The 26,583-nt window shown below is 38.5% G+C and overlaps 2 protein-coding genes across 2 annotated transcripts; one reads left to right on the forward strand and one right to left on the reverse strand.

Annotated features, from left to right (window-relative positions):
• The first annotated feature begins 3 nt into the window (after positions 1-3).
• Positions 4-1,503, forward strand: LOC126923293 (uncharacterized). The gene is made up of 2 exons (XM_050736613.1): positions 4-501; positions 589-1,503. The coding sequence occupies exons 1-2, from the start codon at positions 413-415 to the stop codon at positions 1,196-1,198; spliced, it is 699 nt and encodes a 232-aa protein (XP_050592570.1). The 5' UTR covers positions 4-412; the 3' UTR covers positions 1,199-1,503.
• On the reverse strand, positions 1,191-25,882 carry LOC126923326 (E3 ubiquitin-protein ligase lubel). Its single transcript, XM_050736689.1, has 22 exons — positions 25,728-25,882; positions 22,606-22,695; positions 22,125-22,529; positions 20,707-20,913; positions 19,730-19,957; positions 18,787-19,259; positions 17,054-18,348; positions 15,821-16,080; positions 15,631-15,726; positions 14,855-15,019; positions 14,056-14,412; positions 13,582-13,765; positions 9,623-13,222; positions 6,330-9,340; positions 4,529-4,726; positions 3,917-4,195; positions 3,754-3,843; positions 3,506-3,662; positions 2,669-2,999; positions 2,113-2,238; positions 1,844-2,012; positions 1,191-1,560 (listed from the first exon to the last, which is right to left on the reverse strand). The coding sequence occupies exons 1-22, from the start codon at positions 25,731-25,733 to the stop codon at positions 1,531-1,533; spliced, it is 11,757 nt and encodes a 3,918-aa protein (XP_050592646.1). The 5' UTR covers positions 25,734-25,882; the 3' UTR covers positions 1,191-1,530.
• Between the last annotated feature and the right edge of the window lie 701 nt (positions 25,883-26,583).

Below are 26,583 nucleotides of genomic sequence, written 5' to 3' on the forward strand. Positions count from 1 at the left end.
ATAATTGTGACGTCTCCAATGTAATCGTATTTGGAGGTTATTTTTTCCTTTTTTATCTACTTTTCTAACGAAAACAAAGAGCGTTATTAATTGGAAATAATATTATAAAAGTCCAGAACTTTTTGAAGCATTAGCGTAATCTGTTTAGGAGTCATATTACCACTTCTTTCGTTCGTATAGTAGCACACTTTAACACAGTTCGATCAGTTCCGCTCGTCAGTATACTTTTCGTATTTAATGACTTTTTAAAAGCTAAATGGTATCACGTACTGTTTAAGCGGAAGTTTGTATTTTATCATTGAAGATATACATATTATGTGTATGTAGTGTAAATAGCTCTAACCTAACACTCCATAACAATACTCTATGAATCATTTCTTTTTCGTGCGTGCGTGTGTGTAAACAAACACATATGGAAAAATTAACACATTTATGGAACGTGAATCAATTTATTACAAAATTAAATTGTTCACAAAGTAGAAATTTGCAAACGTTTTACATGTAAGTTGTATTTTATTTATTTGAATATTTATATATATTTTTGAGTAAATAAAAAATTACTAAATATTTAATGTTATTGTATTTTAGAGAAAGATGTAGGCAATTTAGTCGTGGAATACAACTATCATCTCAAAATTTTGGTCCTTCTGTGATGTGCCCATATTGTGGATCACTTTGGAATACTATAGATCATAGCATTAGATTATCACAAGGTAAACCATTATCTAAATCCATAAAAAAAATTGTACACTCTATGAATAATGGTAAGAAAAGAGTACCTGAAGTTAGAAGAAGTTTAGCAGAAAAATGTTTAAAAAATAAAATGAACAAGTTGGTACTTAAATGCTCAGTTTGTTCAAAAAGTACAAGAATATCTTTTAATAAACCACAAAGGGAGAAAGTACAAAAGATTAGGACAGAAAGTATTGAAAGATCAAAAAAACGGAAAAAGAAGAGGACCAAGGATAGAACAGCTGGCTTAAATGTTTCTGGAATTTCAAATTTGAATGAGAAAAATGTTCAAACCGAGGAATTGAAAAAAACCAACATAAAAAGAGTTGGAAGCACTGCAAATTTTATTACACCAACTCAGAAAATAAAAACCATTAATATAGATCGATTAAAAAACATAATAAATCAAGGTGCAACACCTCCAAAAAGGAAGAGTTTACATAGTTTTTTAACAGAGCTTTGTTGAAAATTAGTTTATTTTTAAAGTGTTTTATAAAATTTTCTATAAACACAAATTCACGTTTATTACATAAAAAACATCTGTCACCCTTTTATACATAAAGCAAAAAAAGAAGACAGCGAGAAGAATAAAAAAATTGATATTTTAGTTTTCAAGTTCTATACTAAAAGACTGATTACTTTTGTACATTAAATACTAAACAATTTTCAATCTTTGTTTACTTTAATCGTCAATAATTGTTCTCTACATCACTGTCCATATGATAAAATAAATACACTATACATGATGTATCAGAAGCGCAACTCACATAATATCGTTCATTAATTATTACCCATTTATTACTCCAGCGGAATCTCCTTCCGTACAACCTATAAAATATCCATACATTAGATGTCACGAATAAGATACTTCTAATGATACGAAAAATTACTATTCGTTTCAAGATTAAAATAAACAGAATGTACGAGGATAAAATCAAATTCTAATCCACAATTGCAGATCTCTTTTTTTTGACAACGTGCAGGCGCGTGCGCGTCACCACGTCGCACTTTTCGGTTGCGAAAGTCATGCGTGAAGGTCTACTTTCGTGCATTTCTTGTTAATTCGGTCAGTGTGTCGGGGCAGGAGTACAGGAGAGGAGTTGTTAGTCACCTGAATGCACGCCTCGAGATAATCCCGCTCGGACATTTCCTGGTCCTTCGCAGGGGGAACTTTTCCCCGACGGCGCAGCTCTTGCTTGGCATCGTTCAAGTCAAAGATCGCCACGGGATCCAGCTTGCCCTTCAGTACCAGGCCCGCCAAGTACTCAATGTAGTGCTGCCTGCGGGGAAAAGTACCCAGAATTTAGTCGTGCAATGCACGATGCCTTTTCATTTACCTCGATCAAGTCCCTCTTGTAATGTTCCGGATCACGACCGTACCAATTCGGGGGCAATTTGATCCCCGCACGTTTCACGCAAGTCTCGAGATCGTCTACGTTTAACAAGGGAAGCGGTTCCAGTTGGATCTCCCGGATCTTTCGAACTAGGTATTCGATATAGTGGATCCTAAATATTTGAATATTTCGTTATGATAAAAGGACGCTATTTCTTTAACATTTGCATTATTTTTTATAGACCAGTGTTGGCTCAAAGTTTAAATAAGTAAACATTTTTATTATATGTTTCCTACCTCTTTAAATAGATTTGTTTTTCTTTTTGTTTAATATAGTAACTAGTAAGTATTAGAAAGGAGATCGATAACCACGAAGACCTCAAAAGTATTATTTTCTATTTTATTCGCAAGTTATATCGTTCTTTTTTCCTTTTTTAATTTATTTTATTCTTTTTAGCCTTCTAATATGATAATTTGTACGAGCTTTTTTTTCGCATAATTGCAACGGTATCTTGGTTTCATCGAGAAAGGTATTCAATTATAAAAGTGGTGGTCGTAATAACGGCGAACGCATGCAGAGTTACGGGGGAACAAACAAATTACCTGCACAAGCCAGCGTGTCCCACAACGACATCTGAATTGCATACCGCATCTACAACACCGGTGGGAGTTTCTTTCTGCAATTGCACTTTGCACTTGCGCTCGCCAGCCGGACCCTCTGTGTCGTACTCGATTCCATTATCTCTTAACAGCTGTTGCAACTGCATGGGCTCCTTATCTCGAAGATAGAACAGACAGTTCCGTGGATGGTGCGCGTGAAGGCCCAGTTTCGCGCAATACTGACTGACCGAGCATTTTGCTCCCATCATGAATGCCTTTCCACAACCGCAGCAGAATTCGTACTTGCACTGGCTACATGTGAAATGCATACAACCTACGAAAAAGTATCATTTTCGGTATTTACCGTTAACATTAATCAGAAATTAGTATTTAAATTAAGAAATATCTTTTATCCAAAATTAATTGGCTACTCGAATGATAAAGCTATTTGAAATACATAGAGAAGTTACACGAACATGAAATCCTGCATCGGTTAATTTAGGTAAAAGTTATTTAAATTTATTTCTGGATTATAATAGACTGCGAATATATAAAATATCCAAAGTATGTAGAGTATTCGTTACAATTTTCAGTAGGCGAATTAAATCTATATTTAGCTTCTATTTCTTTTTATTCTTTTAAAAATGTTCGCAGTCTAATGATAGCAATGTATTTCAAAATTTCAGGGAAAATTCATTTAGCAATTATTTGAATACTTTATACTTAATTGAATGCGCCGCCTATAAAAGCTCTATTCTTTGTTTAAAGTTAGCAGCATTTTAAGAAAAATTCATTGCAATCCAAGTAATTAAAGCTTGAGAGCCAGTGGAAATACTTTACCTCCCCTAGACAAGGAGTAGCGAAATTTGCATTTAGGACAATCTATCCCATTATCCGCGAGGTGCTTGGCTAAGCCAGCGGCTTGATTATCCGGGTCATTCTCGTCTTTCCAAGCAGCAAATTGCTCGCACGTAATTCCTTCGTGCTGTTTCTCCCACTGAAAGTGAAACCACCGTCAGAGAGGATGTTTGTCCGCGCTTACGTAACTTCCATTTAATTTTCGCATAATTATCAACGTCAGCACGTACCGGTCTTCGACACAGCGCACACGTGACTGATCGACAATCGGGACATATTAATCTCTTCTGATCCGGATCCGCGTAAAATCCGCTCGAACACTGAAAACAACACACATGACGTTTCTCCAATCGTCGACTAAAGAGGATTGTACGGTTTATATAGAAGAAACACCTGAATGCACCACTTAAAGTTCGGATCTTGCATTAATGTTCTGTCTCTCAGCTTTCTTTGGAAGAGTTCATGAATCGGAGGATCTAGAAGTGTTTTTAGTTGTATGTCCAGGTTACTGAAATATTCTAACACTTCATCTTCGTTGGCGTCTTTTAGGTTTGGCTCCTTACAAAATGGACAAACTGCGTCCGTGATATTTCTGTCGCTGATTTGGATGGTGAAGTAGTTCTTCGCGCACTCGTTGCAGCAACGATGCACGCATTTCAGCATGGACACTATCTGGGATTAAAAATGTGTTTCAATTCAATTAAAATTCAATTATACTGCGAATATTCATGGATATTTCAATTTCTGTGTACATTGTCAAAGAACTAGAACTCAAACGAGGGTTTCATTTGAATATTCTAATCTTTTCAATGTTATAAATAGTACTTTACTTAGCATATTTCTTATACTCTTACGTGTTACAGTCTGTCTGTATTCCACATATCTTTATAGGCTTCAATCTTTTATACATGCATGAACATTCGCAGTCTACTCATGATCAGTCCAAATAAAAGACAAGTTTTGTATTCTAAGATGAGATAATGGGTATTGTATTGCTTCGAGTACCTGACTCATCGCAAAGCGACCTGTACAAAGTTCGCATTCTTGTTGCAAGAAAGCCAATGCCGATTCTACGCTGGAACACTCTTTAGCCGCATGAAGAGCCTCGACGTCTCCAAACTTCAAGGCCAGCAAACTGGCGGCCACTTCCGCCTCGTCGTAGTTCGACGCTTTTCCTTCAGCTAAGAGGCGTCGAGCAATTCTCTGTAAATGCAGAGGAAATTCTCACAACATTTACCTTACAGAGAATCATTTCATGAATAATCATGTCATCGACACGATTTCAGTGACACCGAATCGTGACCACGATATTTAGTCATCGACATATTTAGATTACCGGCAATCATTTCACCGACAATGTTTTCATCGTCACCGAGTTTCGTCGACGATATTTACATTTGTGTCGTTGATTTCTACCGCGTACAAGAATTAGTCGACAACTATCAATCAGTGAATCGTTGATTGACAAGTGTTTTATGTTGTGTTGGATAGGAGCGAGTGGTAGAACGTCACGTTACTCGCTCGCACGAACAAGTCTAAACCAAACCAATATCAATTCGTGGGAGAGGGCGGGGGTATCCGATTTTTGGTCAAAACATATTTTTTTAAATTTGCTTCAATTTGCTCTGGACTAGATTTGTTCAAGCGAGATACAATACCAGAAAACAAGTTAGTACTTTGCCCGAGTTCACTGTGAACAGTTTGTCGAATTTTGTGTCGATTATCGATGTTGTCGGTTAAAGTTGTTCCTGATAAAGTTTAGTGTTGACCAAGTTTGGTGTCAGCGAAAACAATGTCGGTCAATTTTGTGTCGATCAAACAATACGGACCTGATATGATAATTACACGTATATCACATCCATTTAATATGAAAATACGATTAAAAATAATACCGAAATTATGAGATAAATTATGGAATTTTTGAGACTTAGAATAAAGATTGACGCACAAAATAGTACACAAGGACAATGGACATGCAAAAGTACGACAAAAAGATACTACACCAACGTCTAGAAACGAGCTCTGCATATTTTTAAGGTAACGTCGTCCAGTCCGTGAATAAAATATTAATATCGTGTTTATTTGTCACGGATAAACTACTGAAAGTGACATTATGGAACATTAATACGTAAATGAACGATCGTAAAGAATACAGAATGACGAACACGGAATACACAATGATCGTAAACAATTAAAAAATTGCTTAATGCTTGTGTTCTTTGAAGCACGTCAAGAGATATTGTTTTATTCCCTGGAACGAAACGATCGTGCCGGAGGAGAGCGTGTTATTCGCGTGCGTTTAAATTACTATAAAATCCCCGAAAGCATCCGACAAATTGGGTGATGGAAAAGTCGTGTTCCACGATATTAAATTAAACTCTCGGTGTGCTTTCTTCGCGGAGTGCATACAAACCTCGAGTACGTTTTCGCGTGTATACCACTGTTCTGTTACTTTTTAATTTAAACACACAGCGAAGCAACGCGAAACAAAGCGACATGCTATACAACGGCAATATTAGTCACGGGGAGAAACAAGAGGAGTACTTACCTCGCGCAAACAGAGAAGGAGCCAACTGTACGCTAGTTGGGTGGGAAAAAAGAGTGTGCTTAAAAGCTACAGTAAAACAGGGTTAAAATTTTAACGGGACTCTGTCGGGTATTTTTTTCTCTTTTTTTTCGTGCGATTTTTTTTTAAGTCTCATCCGCTGTTTCAACACTTTTGATCGAGCTGTTTGTAGACATTGGTCTGTCAGCGGCAAGTACTGACAAAGTCGACAATTGATTCTGACAACTGACGTCTACTGACCTCCCTCTCCGTTTTGGGAGATCCCCCTGTCTTCAAGTTGCCGCTTCTACTTTCCACGTATTCCCGTTCTGTATTTTCTTCGCCCTCGAACCGACGGATACAACTGGCCACCAAGGAGAATCGTTTCTTCGATGTTTCTCCCTGATCTACCCCTCTATCACAGCCTGTGCTCGCTCTACGACTCGCTTTCACTCGCTTGTCGTTCGTACGTCTCGCTTTCGCTACCTCAGTCTTAGGATCTGTCTTATTCTGCCCGCTTTTACCAGAGTTATTGTTCATCTCAAGTTTTCCCTTTAGTTTACCAGACTTATCTTTAATTGCGTCTGTGCTGTTCTTTAGTGGTATTAACTGTTCTTTTGGTTTTTTAGTGGAATGAGTTTTAGAAGTGGTATTTTTTAATGTCTCTTTGGTATTGTTGTCTGTATTTGTCATTTGCTTTCGATGGTCCTTTACGTCAATGCTATCAGCTCTCAAAGTTTCGTCCTCCTCAGATGAAATATAGTTTACTTCTTTATTATCTATTTGTTCCACTTCTTCTATTTCTTCCTCTTCTTCTTCTTCTTCTTCTTCTTCTTCGAAAGAAGAGTCCTTCACGTTCACGTGAGTTTCACTGGAATTAGAATCTTCTTGGCTGTCATTATCAGTTACGTATTCATTTTCAGAATCTTCGAATTCAGAGTCGGATATTTTTGCTTTTATCGCGTTGATTGTTTCCTGTAGCATGATTTCAGCATCGGTTAGTTCTTCGATGCTGTCCGACGTGCGATCGGAAAGCTGCTTTCCCGTTTCTGATATTTCAGATTCCGTTGCGCTCTCGAAGTCGGAAGTGGAAGAGTCATTATCAGAAACTTCCTCCAGCTCGTATTCTTCGCTGGAAGTGGTATCATTTAAATCCAATTTCTTAGATATTGTTTGATCTTCGTTGGACCCAGTCACGTCTATTTCCTCGTCATTTTTCTCCGATGCCATCGCTGACTTCGTTTTTTCGCTCCTTTCGCAAGTCTTCGTCCGAGTGATTGCAGTTTTTACGATTACCGTCTTTTTGTCATTTAAATTTCCGACTTTATCCGGCTCAATTTTTCGTTCTGCTCTGATCTTCGAAGCACTTCCGGACGAACTACTTTTCCTTGCTGTTTGTTGGGTAATCGATGGTTTCGCCGAGGTGCTAGTTAACTCGTCACCGGATGCCGCTTTCAAAGATTGCTGAGAACTTTTTGGAGTCTCTTGCACTTGTGGAAATCGACGTCTCGCTGTGAATACGGGAATCCTCGAAAAGAAAGAACGTTTTAACGTGCCGTTCCCTTTCGAAGATTTTTTAGCCGTCATTCCACTATTTTTATCGTCAGTCTGTGCATTCATAATTGACTTTTTAATTTGTTCACAACCTTTGGACAACGTACTCAAGATTGTCGACTTCCTTTCCGGAATCACTTTTTTCTCCGTCGATTTGGAACCTTTTGAAACTTGCTTCTGTTTAGCATTAGTTGCTAATTTTGTTTTATTTATCGAACTGTTCGATGGAACGATCTTTACGACTTTCGCGATTGTTTTTCCTGGACTTCTCCTTTGGTTCGACGAAGTCGATCTTCGAGTTATTTCAGCCGCGACATCTTTCACCTTTGCAATCGTTGCGCCTCTCGGGCTAACTTTTCCAAAATTCCTTCTCGGTATGCCGGTAGATTTTTTAACGACTTTCACGGGAGACCTCCTTCTGCCGACCTTTTTGGCAGGAGATTTGGATCTCTCCTTGACTGCAACTCTCGAGGTAACCGTCTTATCAACTTCATTTGCATCTACTTCATTATTTTCAACGTCTACCGCGCTTTCTCCCGAAATCGTCACGATCTTGCGTGCTTCGGTCGCGCTTTCTGTTTGCAATTTCGCCGTCTCAATCGGTTTTACTTCGTTCTCTGATGGACTTTCTAGAACCTTTATTGGCGCACAATCGTTCACCGCTAACATGGGAGATTCCATGATTTTAATCTCTATAGTTTCAGGTACTCCTGGAGGAACATCGTTAATATTATCGATGATCGAACACTCAGTCTCTGGATTTTTATTATTGGAATTAACGCTTAATTCGAATTTTAATATATTTACAGAATCTTTAATAAATAATGCAGCATCTGCTTTCTTATCTTCTTCCCTTTCATTCCCTTCGATTTCACTTGAGCTTGGAGGATATAAATGGGACGCGTTATTGTTCGAATCCTTCGTGATACTTTCATCGTTGCAGGGAATCGAACTGGAAAATTCGTTAATGTTTCCAAGCACGTTAGGAACGATGTAAGTTTCGAGATTCGTATCGGTCAGATTTAGCTCGACAACTTGACTTTCTTCGTTCGAGTTCGATGCATTATACGACATATCGTTATTAGGAACAACGAGGTTCTTAGGAATGTTGTTAGTATCCGTAAAATTTAGCTTGTTAACGGCAGATTCGGTGTCCAAAGAATGCGAGGTCAACGAGGAACCGGAAATACGAGGGTCACTCGAGATAGTTACTATTGCCGGTTCGATATTCGCTATTGCTTCGCAAGCTGTATTTGCCTCGACCTTGTTCGAAATAGAGCCAGAAAATATCTCTTGATCATTCTTTTCTATTTCTGACGCGTTATTCGCATCGATTGTTTCCATCGATTTGTTTGAATTATTTCGTTCCACGATCGTCGAAGAATCGTTTTTTATCTCTATCAAAGAGTCTTTTGTTACATCGTTATTTTTTGTAGGAGATACCGATAGAGGGTGATCGTCTTTGACAGGTTTTAAATGAATATTAATTTGCTCGCGAGTTTCTTTAGAGTCGACAGACTTACTTGCTGAAGTTATTGGCGAAGTATCGATTTTGTCGTTGCTCTGGGGAATGTGACATGCGACAGCGATAGACTGCTCTACTTTTTCAGACACATGCAAAACTGCTTTCGAAGTTTCGTGTACGATTGTTGTTGGTTTGTTAGGAATTTCTTGAACCTTGGAGTCTTGGGTTGATTTGGCAGTATTAGTGTATGGCCGTTTGGGAACATCGCGTGGAATAGCTTCGAAATCCTCCGAAATTTCGTGGATACCATCATTAAAATTTTGAGAAATCTCGTCAACAGTTTTTAAATCTTTCAACGTTTCCTCAATAGAAATGTTGGCATCATTAGAAATTTCTTTTGAATTAGATTTAGAATCTTCTGAAAATTCATGGTTAGCGATTTTGGGATCTGAAGATGCTTCTTCGATAACAGCTTTCGTATCTTTCGAAACTTTTTGGCTAAGTGTTTTGGAGTTATTGGATATTTCTTCTGAATTAGATTTAGAGTCTTCTGAAACTTCATGGTTAGCAATGTTGGGATCTGCGCATGCTTTCTCAACAATTGTTTTCAAATCTTTCGAAGCTTCTTGACTAAGTATTTTGGAATTATTGGATATTTCCTTTGAACTAGATTTGGAATCTTCTGAAATTTCATGGTTTGCAATTTTGGGATCTGAAAATGCTTCTTCAATAACAGCTTTCATATCTATCGAAGCTTTTTGGGTAGGTATCTTGGAATCAGTAGATATTTCATATGAACTAAGTTTAGAATCTTCTAAAACTTCATCGACAATAATATTAGAACTTGAAGAGGTTTCGTCAACAATTTTCAGGTCTTTCGAAGATTCTTGAATAAGAATTTTGGATTCAATGGATGTTTCATCTGAACTAGATTTAGGATTTTTTGGAACTTCGTGAATGGTAATTTTGGAATCATTAGGTATTTTTTTCGAACTAGCTTTAGGATCTTCTGAAGCTTCATGGATAATAACTTTGGAGTCTGAAGAAGCTACGTGAAGATCAGTTTTCGAGTCCGAAGAAGTTTCTTGAATAAGAATTTTGGGATCATTAGATACTTCATTTGAAGTAGATATAAAACCCTTTAAAACTTCAAAGATTATAGATGCAGGATTTTTCGGAGTATTAGGTATAATGTTTTTAGAATTTTCGAAAATTTCTTGAGTAAAGGTTCTATTTTCCGATACATCACGTGTAACGATACCAGAATCCATCGAAATTTCAGAGGATTTAGGATCACTAGGAATTTCATCGATCTTGGAATCTTTGGAAGTTACAACACTCTTAGGATCTGCAGAAATTTCCTGAGCTGTTCTAGAATCTTTTGAAGAATCTTGAATAGCAACTCCACTTTCCTTAGAAAATTCATCTCCAGCAATTTTCGAATCTTCCAAAATTTTACACTCAGAATTTCTAACAAGATTATCCTCAGAAATTTTCTGCGATTCAATTTTAGAATTTTCGGGAACTTTGTAATCTACAGAATTATTTTCAAAGTCAACTAACTGAGAAGATGCTGCTACCTGGGTCACGACCGAATTAGTATGATTATTATCATGCGATATACGATCAGACATAACATCCTCAGATCTTCTATTGTCAGTCATCAAACTGCCATCAATTAATTTCGCACGGTTATTATCGCTAGGTCGAGTCTCGATGATAGACGTTTGCATGTCGGATGATTCACACGTTCTCGAGTCACATACGACCGAGGATGATATCTTGTCCGATAATGATTGTGCGCCAATGGTCCCGTTGTGTCTCATCGAGCTATCGCTTGTGAGTGATTCCCTGTTCAAAGATGCATTGTTAGGTCGAGGGTCTTTGATGCCGGCCACGGAAGAGTTGCTAGCTTCCTTTAACGATGATCGTTCATGAATAGGTGGATCGTTCAACGTATGAATTTCCGGATTCGCGTCGAGATGATAACGATGAGATGAATCGACTTCTACCAAAGATATCTTTGAACTATCAGTGGTGATTTCGTGTACTGGATGTGATAACTGCTCAGAATTAGGTACCTTGTCTAGCTTTTCATCGCTGTTAATATTATTCGCGGCTTCTGGCGAACTTACTTTAGTTATCGTTGTTTCGGGTTTCTCTCCACTCTGCAACAGTGTTATCGTGTCTCCTGGGACCCGATTCCCGTTAAATTTCACCTCCATTGTCGCTCCTCCTGCGCTAGTATGCGAAATATTATCGCTTTTTTCGTTTTTACGTACCGTTTCGAGATCATGTAGCTTTTCGATGTCAGTCGCGGTCGTTTCGGTTGTTACAGTTTCGGCTACATCCGATACAAGCTCCTCTGCATTTTCGACGCTTCCCAGAGGTACATTTTCATTCTTGCCAAACTCAGTTTCGCCGGAAGCTTGAAAAGACGTGGAATTCTGATCTTCTGTTGCAACTTCGAGAACGTTCGCTCGATCGGTCTCGTTGCTCGATTTCTTCGACGACAACATTTGCATTGCCGATATGAAAGGGCCCAGTAATTGCTCTGGCAGCGATTTCACGGCAGATAACAGTGCCTCCACGGTGGCTACTTGCGTCTCGTTGCCTTCTGGACGAGCTTCCGGCGAGACGTTTTCAGAACTTTGATCTGTCGAGCCATTCTCAGCCGTAATTATCGGTGATTGCGCTTGTTCGATAACGTTGCCCGATTCTACTTTCGTATCTTCCTTTATAGGCCTTAATTTATCCAATGATCCCGTCGTTTCTTTACTCGTTACGTCGATATTCCCTGAAATCCCCGCATCTCCGTTTTCGCCGGAATTTTTAAGACTCTTAATTAATTCTGTAGAAGTTGTTGCCTTTTGAAGGAACTCTTCGCCTTGTTCCAACATTTGGTTTATTAAGTCGGCTCGTTCGATTCCAGTTTGCGAAGAACCTCGAGCCGATTCGGACGTCTTCGATACACTTTCGGGTAAACCGTGATCCGATACGTTAGATCGCAAAGGGACATTCTCCACTGAAGGAGAGCCTTTATCTACTTGCACAGCTCTTTGATGAGGATCAGAAGGCTTTTGGGATGGCGATTCGTTTTTCTCCGAACGCGACGAAGAAGCTTTATCTATTCCTTGGCTGCTTTGACCGGCATCTGAAATCTTTTGAGACGTCGTTTCGCTTTCTTTTACGCGTGAACCACCTTCCTCGCCCTTTACCTCAGTTACTTTTAAACTCATCCCCACCGTTTGCTTTACATTCTTTTTCGACCCGGTTACATCGTTCGTTTTGGCTTCTGCTTTATACAATGATTCTTCTACTACACTGGAAGACGAGACACTAACTTCTTCATCTACACTTCTACCCTCTTTTGTATCAGGAACTGAGATCTCTTTTATCTTTTGTTCGCTCGGACTCTCCTTTAACAAATTTTCTGATTGATTAGGCATGTCTTTCTCAATTAAATTTATCGAAATACTGATGTTTGGGTCGTTGTCCTTAGGTACAGCAGCTGGATCAATATCCTCAGGTAATGTGGGTTTAGTTACATCGATATTTTCTTTTTGCAACTCGTCCCATCGAATTTTTTCATTTTCTTTCGTATGTGAAATATTTTCTATCGTTAATTTCTTTTCAACGTTGATCTGATTCTGGTTTAATAAATTTTCTGATAGATTCTGAACTTGTTCTTTAATTACCTTTACAGTGGAATTGTTATTTTGGTCTTGTTTTTCAGTTATAATGGACGTATCGGTCTTATTAATTCTTATTAATTTAGTATCGTCTTGATTGGTTCGTTTTGGTTCCTCGTTCTCCAGTGTTTTAAGAGTGCTGGCTACATCGAGGTCTTGTACGGCCCTTGGGACCAGATTTTTATCGATTAGAACGATTCGATCGTCAGTGTTAACTTGATACAGATTATCAGGCTTATTACCGAACGTATTCAGGGGGTCTTTGTCATGTTGCCAGTTATCGGTCAGTTGTCTGAGGGCTGCCAGTTGCTTTTGAAAGTCGGCCTGCAACGCGACGAAATTTTCTACGATTGGTGACATTACCTGCTTCCTGGCTTCAGCGTCCGACACGTTGGTAACCTGTTCGGAACCATCCGTTCCACCACCGACCGCACCTGCTGTATCTGAAATTATTTCAACTCGATCATCGTGAATGAAAAGTTAAGAACGAAACTATATCTTTGGTAAAACGAATATTTATCAAATATAAAGATTTGTATAATGAAAAGTTCGAGGATATATTTCTATGATACTAGGCAAAATAATCAAAGGATTCCTATTATGCATGATTTCATTATACCAATCAAACAAATAATATGATAAGGATTAATTTTAAGAGGATTATTAATAAATTCAAAATTACTTTTTAATTATGAAATAGTACAATACATCTGCGATTTTATTATACAGGCTATACTTAAAAATTATTCAATCTGTTTTTTATTTGATATGATCAGATAATTGATACGTAATATTTACTGACCTTCCCGCGGTGCAGCCTCATCGTTTTCCACCCCAACCGGAGGACCCCAGATTCTCATCAAGAACGGCTTGAGCTGATTCTTTTGCAGCTCGAACAAAGCCGCGTCCTCGGCACCAGAATTATTTTCCAATGATTTCACCACTTCCGCCATTGCGAAGTTGCCTTTCTTCATAATTTCCTCGCACTGTCAAATTTCCGTTTCATTTTTCTCATAATAAAGTTCAACATAACATTCGAAAATTAAAGAAACTGTTGCAAAAAAAAAGAAAAAAACGGTACCACTTTCCTTAATTTCACTAAATCAACAAAACTCAACTGACGTGCTACAAGTTCATAGTCAACTAATATTCATGTTAATACGAGCTTTCTTTAGCTTCTGATAATTACAGATACAATCTAAATATTGGAGCTGTCTCTTTGTTGCAGTCCTTCAATTCGAAAGATTCTAACGAAAAATACAGCTAAAATTCTTACTTTTAGCTGTCTACGTTGAACAGCCATGGCGACAGCGTTCCAAACGTCTCCCTTTGTAGCTCTCAAGGCTTCTTTCGCCTCGATGGCGGAAAGCATCCCGATATTGTTCTCCTTCAGTTCTTTTCCTTGAGTAGTAACTAAAACTTGTACAGTTTCCACCAAATGGGGCCACTGCGTCTTCAGCCAGTCGATCGGGTTACTTGCACCCTGTGACAAGGCCACCTGAACATCGTCCGTGGAATAGCCGTGTTTCTCGGCTTCCCTTAGAAGCTCCACGATCTCCAAACCTTGTCGTGTCAACGTTGAAATTCCCTGTGAACTTGGGCCAGCTTCGAAGAATCTTGGTTGGCTCGATTCCTGAAACACGAAGAATAATTCGATTGACGATAATTAAAATAGACTTATGAAGGATGCACACGTCAAAAACAGTTGTAGGAAGGTCTCATCGTCGTAAGATGCACTTTCTGCAGAGTAACAACGAGAAATGAACAATCCTACAGGCTTAAGACTATATTAAGGCTAGTCTAGAACAATCTATAGCACGTAACAAAAATTTGTTGTTTATTAGATTAATAGTCACACAGTTGTAGAAAAATTTGAATGCAGAGAATATTTTCTTAGAAGTTCCGGTTGGAATGATAGGTAGAAGTGGCGCTGTAAAAGGTTGTAAATTGTAATTCCTGCCTACGTTCACACCGAGGCTACGAAACTGGCACAATCGAAATCGTGTGTTAAATTGTATTGGAGATTAGATCGGATTAGAAACCAATAGCTCTCGAGGGATAGCTGTCAAGTTTACCCTGGAACGGTAATAAAGGTGGGTGGAGTCGATGGAATTTCTTCGTGTACGATCTCTGCTGGGACCGCTGATCAACTGCTGAAGATACTGCTCCTGAATCGTTCGCGGATACAGATCTGGACTATTGGCGAATCTAGTTTGTTCCTGAAACAGACGCTCGGCATCCTTTTTATTAATTGTAAGTCGTTTCATGAGGTTGCTAGGTCTTTGGATGAATGTACTTTAAATGCTTTGCGTTAATGCTAAAATTACCATGTTTCTAAAAACGACGAGGTTTTCTCGAGTTCTATTGTTTTTGCAATTATTAAAAAGTATGTACTTGTCTCTGAAAAAATTGCGGCTAACTTTTATCGAAGTTGCTATTTATTTTTAATTATGGCCATCCATATTATGAGACAGGAATCGATCATTGTAACGTTTGAGTTACTTTTGATAGTTTATAAAAAATATTTCAAACGAAAATTCATTGGTATTAATTTAAGAACCCATTTTGGGAATGTTTTTCAGTTAATTCGAATAATCTACTTCTGACATTTAAGAATATATTATTGGTATCAAAAATATTATTGGTATCCAGTGTCAAAAATCGAAGAGCGCATTTGTTACTCATCTTCCAAAATTATCAATCAAACATCCTTTCCAATGAGCTTGATAACTTTCAAAAGCCAAAGATAAGACTATTGTAACTCGTTTTAAATAATCTGAAATATTTGAACTACGAGACTTTTGTTTCGATAAAAGAACTTTAATATCTACGTATTAATCTTTCGTATTACCTCCGCGTCGCTGTCTTCATAATATAATAATCCCTTTGAGGTGGATGCAGCTCTTACGAATCCAGCGCTACTTCTTGCTGGAGGATAGTCGTACGTCTGAAAAGTATATTTCATATCCCGTTCGTGCTTCTTTAACCTTTTACCAATGACCTATTTTGCGATAAAAAAAAGATGTCCTATCTTCCCTTACTTGAGTGGAAATGTTCTGAGGAGGAGGAGAGGTTCCGGTGGAAACTGAATGACTTTTTGGAATTTTCTCGAGCATTGGTCGTTTCATTGGTTCTTCCTCATTTATTTTCGAAGAAACGATATTGCTTGGAGCATCGGTGCTCTTGGTTGTCACTGATATATCGTTTGCTATTAATGTAGGCTCGTTTCTTATCACTGACGAGGATTCAACGATTGATTTCTCTGGAACTATCGCAGGAGAATCTTCGTGCGTGGCGGAACCTGTAAATTTAAGTAATCAGGTCATGTTTTAAATGTTAATTTGGTAATACCGTGGGTAACGTTGCGGATGTTTATGCAAATTTATATTTTTAGAGATAAAAATTCGAAACCAGGCAAATATTTGTTTCCTTCATCAAATATTCTTTTGGATATTTTGCATATTTGTATATAACTGTATCGTAGGTATTCTGTGCTTTCTTGCATTTCCATTTTTGTATAAATACATAAGCATCCGTAGTTTCTTTTTTACGAATATTTGGAATCTTAGACTTGAATTAATGAAAAACGTCATTTTGATGCAGACTGTTACCTTCGTAAAACTATTACGTATAAATCTTCACAGTACAAGAAAAGGGGCATTAGAATCATCGAAAATACAAACAGGCAGGATATACATATTATTTTTGTTACTCTCTAAGGATTTGTATATTTAAAAAGAAAAAATTTTTTTTGCAGATATGAAGAAATTAAACATTTTTTTTCTGTTAATGATATTCAGCTTCAAGACCAGAGAATGTTATGATCTTCAGGATTTACAATGAGAAATAATTCGACAACGAATTCCGGGTGGAAAGAACATCAGCCAAATGCACGTTCATGCTTGAAACTAGCTCCTCTTGAATGAATAATAATTGCATCAGACATGATCTTAAAAAAAAAAGAAGAGAAATGAAAATGAATGAGAGAGTGGCTTCATTTCAAATACGACTATGCATTTGGTATCCACTGATCGTGTAAGAAACACTTTTCATGTCTCTTTATTATTCATCCAAGGATATACATCGACAGAGGACAATCGCATCTTTTATTCAGCTATTTCTTTAATTTTTGTAAAAAAAAGGAGGTAGGACAAACAGAGTGCATGGACCGAGGGAAAAAGGGAGAAACACTCAAGAAGAGAACAGGTACAATAATTCTAATCACTGATTCGACTTGGTACCAAATGAAAAGCTGATTTTACGCCTTGCTCTACCTTTGTTCTTTGTGGAACCACTATCCCCGCTCTCTTCGCTGTTTGAAATCTTTAACAGGCTGGTTCTCTTTTCCAGATCAGGACTAGGGTTGCTAATGTTGCTGGATGCAGTCGCTAATTCATTTTTAGAAATCTCACTCAAACCACTTTGAACATCTTCTTGATTTTCTTCGCTACTTGGTGGCAACGCGCTGCTCCTCGTTTTGCAACAAACTACGCAGACACGATCCTTTAAATCGTTAATGAAAGTACAATGCTCGCATGCCCATTCTTCTTTAGGGATTTCCATCGTGGTACTCGTTTCCTCTCTCAGTTTCACGTTTTTGGGCGACTTGTTACGTTGATCCACACTCGTTGATCCATGCTTCTCTTCTTTGCTTACCGATGGTGATCTTTCTAAATGTTTACTTCTTTCATTTTCCATCTTCTTTACTAAAGTTTCTTCCCTTCTTTTCTCTTCTTCAATAAATTGTCTAACTTCTCGATCTTCTGTCTCGATATATCGCCGAACTTCTTCTTGATTCTTATTCACAGATCGCGTCACGTCTCGATCCTCATTTTCACGTATCTTCCTAGAAACTGATTCACGAGATGGAGTTTTTCTAATGCTTTGACTATCAGAATCATGGGACGACATTCTTCTAACAGAAATTCTCTCTGCTTCTTCCATTTCTTTTCTCAACGAAGACTCTCTTCTTGAGACACTTTCTCTATCACGCGAAGCTTCACGACTTCGTAGATTCTTCGTAGCACGTGGTACATCGTCTTCATCCCTAATAGATCGTGAATTATCAATTCTTTCTACTTCTTGGATTCTTCTAGAGGCTTCTCTGGAAGGAGTTCTTCTGGTAATTTGTGTGTCACTGTCTATAGAGGACCTTTGAGAGTCTCTACGAGAGGTTCTTTCGAGATCGTCCAAACTTACTTCTCTTCTCACAGAGGAAGCTCTTCTTGGAATCATCTCGTCGTCCCTTCGTCGAGGAACCATCTCTGATCTGTCGAAGTGATCGTCAGAGGAACTGGTTACTCTAGAGCGTGTTTGTAGCGTGGACTTTCGGTCTGAAGAGTCATCGTCGGTGCTTCGTCTACGACGATAACTGCCGTTTTGAACGCGATCTAATCGCGAATCCAGCCTGGACAGCCTGCGTTCGTCTTGGTCGTATCGTCGTCGTGAATTTAGAGTATTCTTTTGAAATTCATCATGGTTCTTTGGTGATGTTGGATATCGTTTGATAGAGTGATTCTCGGACCATTGATCCTCTGTACTGGTCATTCTTTCTTCTGACATTAGCCGTCTGTAAAATATCGAATTATTATATTTAAAATATTCTAGAATCTTTTTCATAGAATCTGCGACATTTAGATTGTGGATATTTATGCAATTTCATATTTTTGTGGAGATATCTAAAAAGATGGAATCTGGATTTCTTTTTCTATGATACGGTTCTACACGAGCCATTAAACTTATAAAATAATTTAATGAACATTTCAATTTTAATAAATTTCCATCTCTATATTTTACAACTGACGAAATTTTCGTTTGTATGATCGTAATTAACTCGATTAAATGAAAAACAAATTTTGCTTTAAATATATTGGAATGATAATTTTACATATTTTTGCATATCACGTATACTGCGTGCATTTTTCCACCTCTGAATTTTTCACAAACCCATAAACATCCGCAGTTTACTAATATGAATTTCAAATTATTAATCAAATTTCTAACTTACTCGCGACGATTTCTATTTAACAAATTTCTAGACCCATCATCTTCGTGGTAGCTTCTTTGCCTTGTACTCCTAGACACACTTCCACGTCTGGTGCCTCTAGAACTTTTAGAGAGCCTGTCGTCGAAATCTGATTCACCAGAGTCTTCAGAACTAGCGTCAGACGGTGATCCTTGCCATCTTCTCGATCGTGATCTGCTGGCTAATGATTTCCTAGATTTCAGACTTGGTGATGGCGAGACTGCTCTCGATCTTCTGCTGGATTTCACGCTCCTCGCTGGGCTATGTGATCTTGATATAGAACCCGGATAGTGTGGTGGAAGCATTTGTGACGGAGGGAATCCCATGGGATAACCCCACATTGTTGGGTGATTTAGACTCATCGTGGAACCACCCATGGTCATGTCCCATGGTGGATTCGGCGGGTACCACATTATTGGAATACCTCCAGGACCTAGATGCGCCATTGATTGAGCCTACAATAAAATTCAATAGTAAATTTAATTTAATATGAAACGATAAATGTTCAATCACTGATAAATTTTATGGATTAAAATAAATTTTTATTACATTATTAACTCGAGAATATAAATATTTATAATTTTTACGGCCGATAAAGCTCTTGTTTGTTGCTAATAACGCGTTCGATCATCGTTTATTAGAGCTATTGTATTGTAAAAATACAAATTTGGAAGGTATCGGAATTTTTTTTCTATAATTTTATTATAATCTTAATTTGTTTTCGATAGATTTAATACAAATATATTCATACATTTATCTCGATACATAACATATATATGTTTTCATTTAAAAATAAATCTAAATTTGCATACGATCAATTAAAAAAACAAATTCATACAAAAATTTCTTTGTATAGTTCCAAAATAGAGACCACGTCAACTAATGGGACGACATTCATTTGTGATGTTTAGTTTAATAAAATTACCTGATGCATTCCTGGACTCCACATGTGTGGCGACGATAAATCGCAAACACTGGCCGATTGCATCATAGATCTAGGCGGCGGCGGCGGTGGTACCGAAGGCGTAAGTTTCGGGCTGCCTACGCTCAGTGGCCTTGTATTCAATGTATCTCTCGAGATATCAGAGGGAGGATGCCTCCTTCTGTTAACATCCTGCGCTCTCATTGCTTCCTGATATTTCCTATACCTTTCCTGAATATTCGTATGTGTGTTAAACAATTCACGTTTCTACCTTTATCAGCCATTTTACACGTTTGTTAAATACATATCTCGTATTATTATTTAATACGGAGGCGCACTGCTAAACAGCACTTAATAGACCAAGTACTGTATAATGTGTGAATGTTTCAAATATTGATTAGTTATTTTATAATACTCGATGAATAGTAGAAGCCTACTGAATTACCGAATAATGTTGCGGTGTACGTAATAGTAAATGGTATTCGATGAATAATAGGTTGCATTCATTAAACGTCAAGTACTACTATTGAATAATAGAGGAACGTGTAAAATGTTCATTAAAGTTTTCTATTAAATTGGTGCATATGGAATGTCGTTCCTATGAAATTTGAATTTGACGAATAAATACGACTCGTTAAATTTTGTTCTACCGTCAATTATTAATCACATCGACTGTTTCACTTGGAAAGATCAATGACATCCCCTATTCCACCAAAGATCTTTTGATATACAAATTGTTTTAAAAGAAGCTGTAACAGCTACAGTATTCTAAGAATTTTTAAATTCTAGAACCAATAACTTTTATATGTAAACCTGGAATAATGGAACTAGTTGATCATTGAAAAAGTATATTGTGTCGAATTGCATATTGTAATTGCTTGGATTAAGTATATGTGTATAGAAATCTATTATTTGAACAAATAACATTTTATACGCACCAATTTAATGTTACGACAAGAATAGTTGACAAAATAGTTTACCTGCAGTGTAGACATTTTGTCAGTCCCTGATCCTGATCCGGTTCCATCGTTGGTGATAGTATTTACAGACTGCATGGATTTCGACACTGTTTTCGTGTCAAGGGTGGCTGACAGTGGCCTGGTGGTGTTTGGAAGAGCTCGCTTCAAGCTGTCGACTCTTTCGATCAAGGAGAGATTCGTAGATCCCTGGTTTTGCGTCGATTTAGCCTAAGCGCGAAACCTGAACTTTATTACATGGCTATCGTTTGGAAACGTTGTCGTTTTTTCCATCATGATTGTTGAAAACGTTTTCTGTGTTTCTGTTTTTCGTGGATAGACGACGATGGAAAAAGGTATTCGAAAGAAGAAGATGGCGGGTGTTCGCGGTTGAAGGCAGCAGCGCTAAAATTAAATTGCGGCGACGTGCGAGGCTAAATCGATGATAAACAAAGCGTTAGTAGAAAAGAAAATAAATTAAACGATGTCCTCGACGAATCGAGAATGCTTGCAACTTAAATAACGTGAATGTAACAAATTAGACTTCGAATAAATCGATTCTTAATTCTACGTTAGCGACAAAGAAATGGCGATGATCAGTGTCATTGCTGTAAGCTGAAAATAATTATCTAATCTGTGTAACAACGTGTATTTTTAGTGAATAAAATATATGCATATAATAAAACGATGTTTTAGTAACGGTACGGGAAATACGAAACGGTGTATGACGGTTAAATCGAATCACCGTGTTCACCGTGTTCTGCCATATTCACCGTCGTGTCAGTCGCACGAAGACAAAAGCACGAGCATACAAAATTTGCATAGTGCTTCCGTAAATTGTGTCAGCACGTATCTTTTCCCGCCGTTACGTTATTATCGACAGAGTTGAAAGAGTGAACAGGTATCAGTGAATACGGCAGTAGTATTTTTGCGGTAACGTGGTGTATTAAGAAGAAACAACGTCGATATACAATAATAAAGATCTCTATAAAATCTGTCGATGTATCTGTGGAACAACTCTTAGATGACTATTTAAAGCTCGATGTGATTGACGATGTTCGATTAACAATCTTCACGGTGCCTCGGTGTGACGTGTTCTTTCGCAGAAATCAGCGAAACTGGCGCCGCTCGAAGCGTGGTACAGCTAACAACGAGTAAGAAGCAACATCTATTCAACAAAACAACATTCATCGATAAACGACTCGAGGTCACAGGAGACAAAGTTGCAATTGCTCTTTGTGTTACGAGCTCTTTGCTCGTTGTGTTTGAAGATTCGTGATCTTCGCAACTTGGTTTCCGTTGATCCCGATACAATCCACTAACAATCGTCCGAATAGATTCTGGATCTGAAGCTCAAAGGTACCTAAGATCAGCAAGACGTCGTCAGCCTGAAAGAAAATTCGCGGAAAGGGATGAAAGCTTCAGGCCAGGTTGCATCCTACCTGAGCGCTCTTGCGATTTCTTCTTGGCGGTGGGATTGGCGGCGGAGATGATACATTTTCTCCTTTCGGAGGTAGAGGTGGTCGCGTTTTAGTCGCTAGATCGGTCAAGATTCTTCTTCGTACGTGGTTTTTTCTTTTTGGGTGCTTGTGGTTCATGTCATCGCAGGCTTCGCAATAATTCCCATTGCAAATATCGCAACGGGCGAAGACGTTCTCGGTGCCACATAGGGCGCACTTGTACGTCATTCCCGGTGTCGAGGACTTCTGTGCTTGCGGTCGGGTCGGAAATTCGATGATCTCGTAGTCTGGGTCACCACAGTCTCCGGAGAGCGATGGCGGTGGGACTTTCGGTGGGGTCGGTGGTTGGCGTTGCTGCTTCTGCTCCGCATCCTTCTGCTGTTGCGCCTTTTAAGGATGAAAAATTGCGTATTTAAGATTGATTGAAAGAGAAAGAAGAGAGATTGACGGGAGAGTTACGCACCAGTACCCAGTGGGGCATGGACCTTGCCATGCGCAACCGGGTCGATGGGTTCGAGATGGCCATCGGGCGCCATTTTTCAGCTCCCGGGTTCTGTAAAATAGGTATTTAATAATTATTGAAAGAACCTCGAAGAATTTTCATTTGAATTCTAACATAATATTTATTAGATTTATCTATATCTTAGGAAGTATATACATTTTTACGTTAACGGTTATGAATGAAGTTTTCCTAATCACAGTTGTTGTTACGCTTCTCCAATGATTTTTATCCTTGTCAGATGAAAGTACATTAACTTTCTGTTGAAGTTTTGAGGCCCGCGTGTAATGATATATGTATAAAGCTCAATCTAATTGACAGTTATCATTTATTCAGTTACTTAATGTTATATATTACTTAAAAGTAAAATTAATGAAAATTTATATAATATATGGATTGCACCAGGACCCCGTGGAAGTAGTTAAGAGCAGAAAAAATGAAATTGATAAATACAGTCGCCTGCACAATGAATCTCTTTAATTGTTTGTATAGGTGCGATGCATTCTTTCAGTCTCGAATTGGGATGACAAGCTGGCAGCATCTAGTAACTCGTGTTCAGCTGCCAAGCTGTACGTGAATTCATGTCATCGCACCTTGGACTGGGTGTCTGAGTAGAGTGACTTCGCTAGACGAGATTTTTCGAGTGGATCCTCGAGAAAGCGTGACGTCACACGGTTGATTCTTCGCCGGAAGAGGCCAAAATCGAATCTATTTTTACGAGGAAAAATCGTGTTCCGTGTCTCGAAATAAAATCGAGCCACGCGACGCTATATCTCTTCGCGTTGACATGTATACGTAAAATACATAAATATCGCACCGTGATCCACACAAATTCATTCAACCTTTCCTCGATATTTAATCCAGACCTTTCCGAATTTATTTCAATTATTTGCAGTTACATTTTTCGTTTTTACAACCGTTTACGCGGCAAATATATTTCGTTCGTTAATGAATTTATGGATTAAAGAAAGAGGTTTTTTATGGTTCATCAATTCATGGTTTCGTAATTTCGAATTGCATTAAAAACATCGAGGTTTACGTTTAGCTTTATACTCTTTTAAACTTTTTACGCAAGAGATATATTTTATTCGTTTGTGAATGAAAGGAAAAGTATTACTTTCTTATTTTCGAATTGCATTAAAAATTCTTAAAGAATAACAATTTTTTTTTTACTAAAGAAGAGTAATTTCGCGGTTCCAGCCTTCGCGGCGGCATGAGTTCCACATGCATGAATTAGTCCCTCGAATTAGAGCCCTATATCTTTAGAACGTTTACCCCTTCTGTTCTTCTCGACTGTCCACACTCTTTTGTTCTACTACGAGAGCAACAAAGCACCTAATTCCCAAGAATTGTAAATTTAGATTCTGCCACGATCATCATAAGAATATTCTGTTTCAGACAAAAGTAGAGATAAAAATTCCGACAAACATGCGAATTTCATCCGACATGTTAGTTAATTTTAAGGTGAGAATTGCCTCGATAAAAAGCGAACGTGCTACACGAAACTCTATTTCCCGACAAAATTGCAAAAGTCTACAAGAGTTGGTCACGTTCCAACTTCTAGCTCCTCCCTACCCACTCGAGTTTCTTCTCCAAACATTTTTCTAACTACGTAATAATATCCCTTCGCGAGCCTTATTATCTTCCATCTAACGAGTAAGCATCAGTTTCGATTTTGTAGTGAAATATTCATCGTGATCGTCATCCATCACTTCGAGAAATTTCAAGACCAATTATAGAAAGAATCGTACGGAAAGAAACTGATTATTCCACACTGACACGTGTCACAAATCACGCAGACCCCGGAAACCAGCCATAAGTACATAAAACTGCGTCTCCAAGTCCGATCCAACTAAATTAGAACGCTATATATATCCATTCCTCTTGGTGGTTTCACACGAAGCGGAATATTCAGATGCTTTCGCCGCGATAGTGTCACCGAGCTGCACGCCTGTAAAAGCGTAGCTAGCATCGCGTGTCTTCATAAACAATCTGCTTTTCAATCCCCGGTTTCTGGTCTGCACCGGAAGAAAAAACGTGGAACTGCACGTGAAACCCACGGAAACTTCCGACACGAGCGTATATCCTCTCGTGTCCTCCGCGGTACATACACACGAAGATTCGCATCGATTGTGCGTCTTACGATGCACTTCCGTTTCACCTCGCGAAAGTAAAACCGGTGAAATTCGCTGGTTTATTCTCATCGATTCTGCCTGCCTCTCATCGCGCTGCTTCGTCTCTCGATCGCTTTAGGTTTACATCCTTTTGGAACAATTGAGAAAATTTAAGTTTGTTCGATTATCTGTGCTGTATTTTTGTGTTCTAACATTCTTACATCACGTTACTATGCAAGTTCGACGACGGAAGGCCTAATGCTTTCCACAAACTCCTATCTTCTCAAGCTTCTTTAAAATAATCACAGAAATGTAACATGACATAAATCTCTTCGATTGTTGCCATAGGTGTAACAAATTTTCGTATTTTCGCATTCTTACATCGTCACTACTTTATGCAACTTGGATGCCGCTATTTTATGCGGGGGGGGGGGGAGACCTAAAACTCCTTGGAGTTTCATCGCAATAATTACAAAAACGTAACGATGAATCTTTTCCATTGTCCGCATCGGTACAGTGCGTTTTTGCTCCATTGCATCGACACTTTTCCACACATTTTGAACAAGATAAAGCTTATAGCTCTCTATATAAAGTTTTTATTTCCTCAAAAATACATCGTTCCGCGAGAAAGGGAGAGTGAGAGAAAGAGAGAGAGAGAGAGAGAGAGAGAGAGAGAGAGAGAGAGAGAGAGAGAGAGAGAGAGAGAGAGAGAGAGAGAGAGAGAGAGTGTGTGTGTGTGAGAGAGAGAGAGAGAATTTGGGAGAATTTCAAGGCGTCGACGAAGAAGAGAGTAGAATAGGGTAAGATGGTGGAAGTTGTACGCGGTGGAGCGTTTCCAGATTGATGCACCGTGTTATCGGCGAGCACGTAGAAAACAAAGGACGCACTATGGGCCCGGGATCAGGGAACGTCACGCACGGGCACCGATACGCGGCGGATAATGGCACTCGTGAAAGGAAGATCGACACTCACATTCATGTGGGACCTCGCGGAGGCGATTTCTCCGGTTTTCCTCGGGAACTGGTCGTCACGGTACTGGCTGCTTCCGACCGTTCAGCACTGCTCGTCGTCTACAAGAAGCTGTTGCATCGCCACCAGCCGAAATCTATTTCCGTAACGTTGGCTCGCTGGACCGATGCCACCGTTTTACCAAAGTCTCCCCGTTCGCGTAAATATATCGCGACGCCACACGCGTTTAGAAGCGTTAGAGCTGGCACTCGCTCGACAAAACCCAATGGTGTCTTTGTACATTCTTTAGAGACACGCTATATAGAGGGATCTGAGCTTTTTTGCGCGACCGCGAATTCCATCGGGAATCGCGATGGGAAAATTGGGACAATTCGTGTGGGACGTTCGTCGAAGATTTTGTAGGGTGGAATGGAGGAAATATACACACGAGGGTAACTAACGGTGCAACTGGGAAAAGGGTGGTTCTATGGGACAATATGAGTCGAACATGTGGAGTAAGAATTTTTTATACGAGGCCTTGTTTCTGGAAAACTTGGTTTTAGATATCTGTTTGACACATTGTTATCGATTATCTAATGCAATGTGAAGATAAATAAAAGATATAAAGATATGAGATATATGAAAATACAAAAAGGAGTATTAACCTGCGATGAGACCAATTAAGAGATATAGTTATGTAAATGCACGCTTAGAGAAGACAAATCTGATAAGTGACATTTTTCGTTTTTTAAAGGGCGATTTTAAAATTCAATAGATCAACCAACCTTCAATTATATCGGGACTGTGCTTCGATTTATTTTTGAAACTAAATATACATTTTGGCTATCTTGATGGTTCTAAGAATATGAATTGTCGTAAC

The sequence above is a fragment of the Bombus affinis genome, chromosome 2 (assembly GCF_024516045.1).
Source record: "Bombus affinis isolate iyBomAffi1 chromosome 2, iyBomAffi1.2, whole genome shotgun sequence".
NCBI lineage: Eukaryota > Metazoa > Arthropoda > Insecta > Hymenoptera > Apidae > Bombus > Bombus affinis.